We start from the raw sequence: 4,747 nt of genomic DNA on the forward strand, positions 1-4,747 counted from the left end.
GCGCCGCTGGATGAATTTGGAAAACCGAATGCTATATTGACTCTCATTCTAACGTGTTTTCGCTACTTGACGTAAAAACCAACGGTCCAATAATTTGAGTCTACAAAGATAGTCAGCTCGGAGAGGTTAGGTTCCCAGGATCTGACAGCCTCGTTGCACACTTTGAACTCCTTCCAAACGTTTCTGACCGCCTCCTTGGAGTGATGTGAAGCTGCGTGAAAACCTCCCCATTGTTGTCGGTGCGAAGAGCGGTAAATGTCCTCGAGCTTGCGTACGCACCTATGAATTGAAAGATTCTTGAGCTATAAGAAGCAAATCATCCGACCAGTTTATGGCGCTTCGCGAACTCCCACCTACCAGGAGCCCTCAGGATTTCCCTTGGGTGTCGCTTCTAGATAGAATGCTTGGGCAAGGTCGCAATAGCAACCGCGATGCCTGTCTGTCGAGCATGGATACATTTCAGCTCCATACACCACTCTCCCTCCTAACCGTGAATTTTTTCGGTTTGGATCCATCCCCCTTCTCTGATTTGATGACAGCCGTTGAGTAATCCATACACACTGGGGGTCGTTCGGTTGTGACAGCGCATCACAACCAAACTGTCAGGCTTGCTCTGATCATCCTTGGCGCATTATTGGTGTTTGTTTTTTTCCTGTGAGCTACGTGTTTGGTACATCCGGCATTCCAGGTTGCTTAAATTCCACTTCTGAGTGCCACGATCCTCAAGCTTTGTCATCGCTAATATCTAGAAATAAACGGACGAATTGCCCTAACTTCGTAAAAATATTTTGCTCAATAGCAATTCTGAATACCCGTATATGGCCATCTATTTGGGTCATCGTCAACCTCAGCATTCTGTTGTTTATGTGATCCACACTCGTACTTATGTTTTTGTTGTCAGCGTTCACCATTTCCTCTCAATTCAAATATCTTTTGTGGCATATTCAGATGGACTTTTGGCCCATATCATTGACGTACCTCTTCTACCGGGCCGAGGCTTCCGCAACCTGCAACGTTTGGTCCTGTCCAGTAATCGGGATGCCTCGGAATTCGATGTGGGCCTCATGTTGCTGGCCGGGCAACAGTCGCTGAGTCATGTAGCCTTGCAAATTGCGCACACACGGAACTCGCTGTTTGAGTCGTTATGGTGTGCTCGAGCTGGCTTTCCACGTTTGGAAACCCTCATACTGGGTACGTTTCTCTTTCGTAATTCATATTCACTCGTGTATTTTTCAAAATTGCCTAATATCCTCTTTCTGAGGTCGATCAGATTGTTCTTTCATCCAATGTATGATAGCATGAGCCTCCATCTATCAACCACTGCAGCCGACTCTCCTCTAAATCTTGTCTGATAATGTTTTCGTGAAACGCATGCGTAGCTTCGGACGAATGCTTTGTTTAAAAATATGCCCACTGGTTAAAATTTCACAATATCCCTTTTTGGTCATCGCTGTTCGTCTCCTACCGTTGCGGAAGGGCTGGAACTTGTCGCGGTGGACGGCTTTTTGCCTACCTTAGTACTGGCGGATGCTCGTGTAGTATCCACAGAGGTTGCTTAATGTATAGAGACTTGACAGTCTTCTAACCATCCAGGTTGGGGGTTAAAACAAGTATGGCATTTCGTTCCTTAGAATTTGAGCCAATCGAGTAGTCTCAAGTCAACCACTGCTGCCTTACGTTCAGTCTTTTGGTTGAGGCCCCTAATCGTCTTCCTATCCAGGCATCGGCACCCTAGCAGTATCTCAGTCAACCATGAACCATAAAAGTACTTTCATATGGCACGGAGGAACCAGTGTGTATTACTAATGTATTACTGTCTATGATGATTCGTCTCCTATCCTCGTGATAAGACACCCTTTCGGTGCCTAGCTACCAGCCAACCGAGATCGTCTTCCTATCCAGGCATCGGCACCCTAGCAGTATCTCAGTCAACCATGAACCATAAAAGTACTTTCATATGGCACGGAGGAACCAGTGTGTATTACTAATGTATTACTGTCTATGATGATTCGTCTCCTATCCTCGTGATAAGACACCCTTTCGGTGCCTAGCTACCATGCCAACCGAGGACTGAGATACTGCCATGTTTCTCAAGCGTAGACAAGCCGGGAGTGTTGTGGTTGGATTCGAACCTCGTGCCTTTGGGCCAGTAAATTCGCACCTTAACCACTGAATCATCTCTGTACAGTTAAACCACCGGATCTTTCAGGTGTAAATTTAACCATACGTCGCCTCTGCAATTCTCTGAGAATCGCATTCTGCGTGTACCTCTTGAATCTCGGCAGAGACTTGGACCCAGAACCTTCCGGAGAGAGGTTTGGTTATCCTGACATTAAACTACGGAGGCCGATTAGCAGTGTGAGTAACTTGCCCTGAAACCGGGCACGACAACTTTCCAAGATGAAATGCGAACCTAGAATTCCAAAATCTTGCTATTCATAGGCAGTTTATCCAGATAAGAGTGCGCTATAAGAAAAAAAGGATACTTGGGCTCCTCTGGGGATGTCGTGATTCACCATGAACCCAACAGGAGGAGTGGCCCTTCTTCCACGTTTCGGATCTTTAAGCCGCCTAAACTCGACATGCGCGAACTCACCTATTATAATCTGACTCTAGTTGTGTGGAAAAAAGCATGGACTTCTGATCAAAAGGTTCTTCGCCGATTTCCTCCCCCTTCAGGTTTGGTCTACACATAGCAATATGTCGGTCCTCCGTGCTTCACGTTGCATAGCGTCTGACAGACATTACAAATGGCTAGATGAAACCTTAAAATGTGAGGCGAGGAGCTATCAACAGTGCGATAGCCGTAATCATTCTGAGGCTGTCTTCTTTTCACTCTGATCACATGGGATCATCCTGCCGATTGGAACTCAAAACGACTGAGTTTAAGACAAACCTGAGGAGTTTGTCATTCCAGCCCACCACTTGTTTTCCACTTCGTATGATCTAAATTTGGACGGGCGGGAGACCATTAAGACTGCTATGTTTTTTTCCTATATACCGTACTGTGCCAGGCTACCAAGATCCCTACCAGTCTCGATTGACCGTCTCCGAGTTGCTGGGTCTCGGAGTCGGTGAGGCTTGCGATCACTTGATGCCATTGTGTGAATTGACTGACTGGGGACTATCCGTCGTATTCCGTCTCTGTCCGAGGCTGGCAAGTCTCACAATCCGCCATGCACCCTACTTGTCCTCGGTTCTCACTTGGCACGACCGGTCGCCGGACAACTGGATCCTGGATGAGCCCGGTGGTGGGGCGAACGCTGCTGATGAGGCTCACTCAAATGGGCCGCTCGCACCCAACCGCGCTCGACCTCATGAAGGTCAAGAGGCCGCTGAAGATACTGCCAGCACTAACCAACCTACGGATGCTGTCGGCGATCCTCAGTATTTACTTCTCAGGTCGCTGACGCTGGAAAATTGCCCAGGAATCTCGATTGAGGTGTGTTACTTTTGCTGTTGCATGAGTATTGGTTTACCCTGGCTTTGTCCACACCTTTTTGTGATGATGTGTGTGATTCCACGCTAGAGATTTGTTACGTTTCCACACGTCTGCTTACTTTCATTATGGTGGGTTTGAGTTGCCGGGTTGAAGTGTGGTGATGACCCTTGTTTGTAAGTTGCGACACCTGTAGTTTTCATTTTACACAGACTGGATAGTGCTGATGGTATTCAGTACTCAGTATTGTCGATCTCCATTCGAATCTCATCAGTTTCAACACACTTCTGAATTGGCACCCAAATTTGGAACCTTTGTGTAGCTCTGCTACTAAAGAGCCCGTAATGAAAAGGTCAACTTCCTCCAAGCGTCAAGACAGATGACCTCTGCCATTGTTTTTGAGACAGCCGTTTTGACTTCACGTACGTCACATCCAACTGCGCATGTCTCTGAGATCAGTTATTCTCTGTATTCATTCTGTCTTCTCATGGAGGGTAATATCGGTTCCTAGCTCTGACCGCACGCACTGACAATGAACTGGTGTGTTCCACATTTTCCAAACGTTCGTTGCAACCAACGTCACTCTGACCCTATGTGGCAATCGGATCTTTTCGTCTAGTCGAGCACCAGACGTTGTCAAAGCTTTTTGAACGTCCGAAAATCTGTTGCCTTAGCGGCAACACGCCGTTAGCCCCACTGTATTGGTTCCTCTCCGTTGTGAACACACGTCTTGAATAGTCAACCCATCTCCACTCCAGCTTTCTGTGAATATTGCAGTTAAAACTGAACCGAATAGCTTGTTTTTTACTAGTAATTTCAATCCAAACGTCCTATGATCGCACCACTACAACGTAGATTGCTGGGTGTTTTTTTTGTCGCACTTGTGACAATAGTGTTTACACTGTATTGGTTCCTCTCCGTTGTGAACACACGTCTTGAATAGTCAACCCATCTCCACTCCAGCTTTCTGTGAATATTGCAGTTAAAACTGAACCGAATAGCTTGTTTTTTACTAGTAATTTCAATCCAAACGTCCTATGATCGCACCACTACAACGTAGATTGCTGGGTGTTTTTTTTGTCGCACTTGTGACAATTGTTAGTGTTTACCAGACGAACAAGAGTGTGGTGTTAAACTTTATGTCAGCGACTCGGTAATCTAACTATTCCCTGTCTAGAGAGCAGTGACTTGTGCACAAGCGGACTACTGCTTCTTGTCATCCGCTCACTCACTCACTCACTCACTCTCACTCACTCACCTCACTCACTCACCCACTCACTCACTCACTCACTCACTCACCCTCCCACT

The 4,747-nt window shown here is 46.6% G+C and overlaps 1 protein-coding gene across 1 annotated transcript in view; it reads left to right on the top strand.

Annotated features, from left to right (window-relative positions):
* T265_05382 (hypothetical protein) overlaps window positions 1-4,747 on the top strand; it is a gene marked incomplete at both ends in the record, with an annotated part of 58,982 nt that overhangs the window by 18,718 nt on the left and 35,517 nt on the right. The window contains 2 exons of the mRNA XM_009170380.1: window positions 949-1,191; window positions 3,015-3,442. Coding sequence (XP_009168644.1) covers window positions 949-1,191; window positions 3,015-3,442 — 671 coding nt within the window. The remainder of the gene's footprint in view (window positions 1-948; window positions 1,192-3,014; window positions 3,443-4,747) is intronic.

Source organism: Opisthorchis viverrini (assembly GCF_000715545.1).
Source record: "Opisthorchis viverrini unplaced genomic scaffold opera_v5_101, whole genome shotgun sequence".
In the NCBI taxonomy this organism is placed as follows: domain Eukaryota; kingdom Metazoa; phylum Platyhelminthes; class Trematoda; order Opisthorchiida; family Opisthorchiidae; genus Opisthorchis; species Opisthorchis viverrini.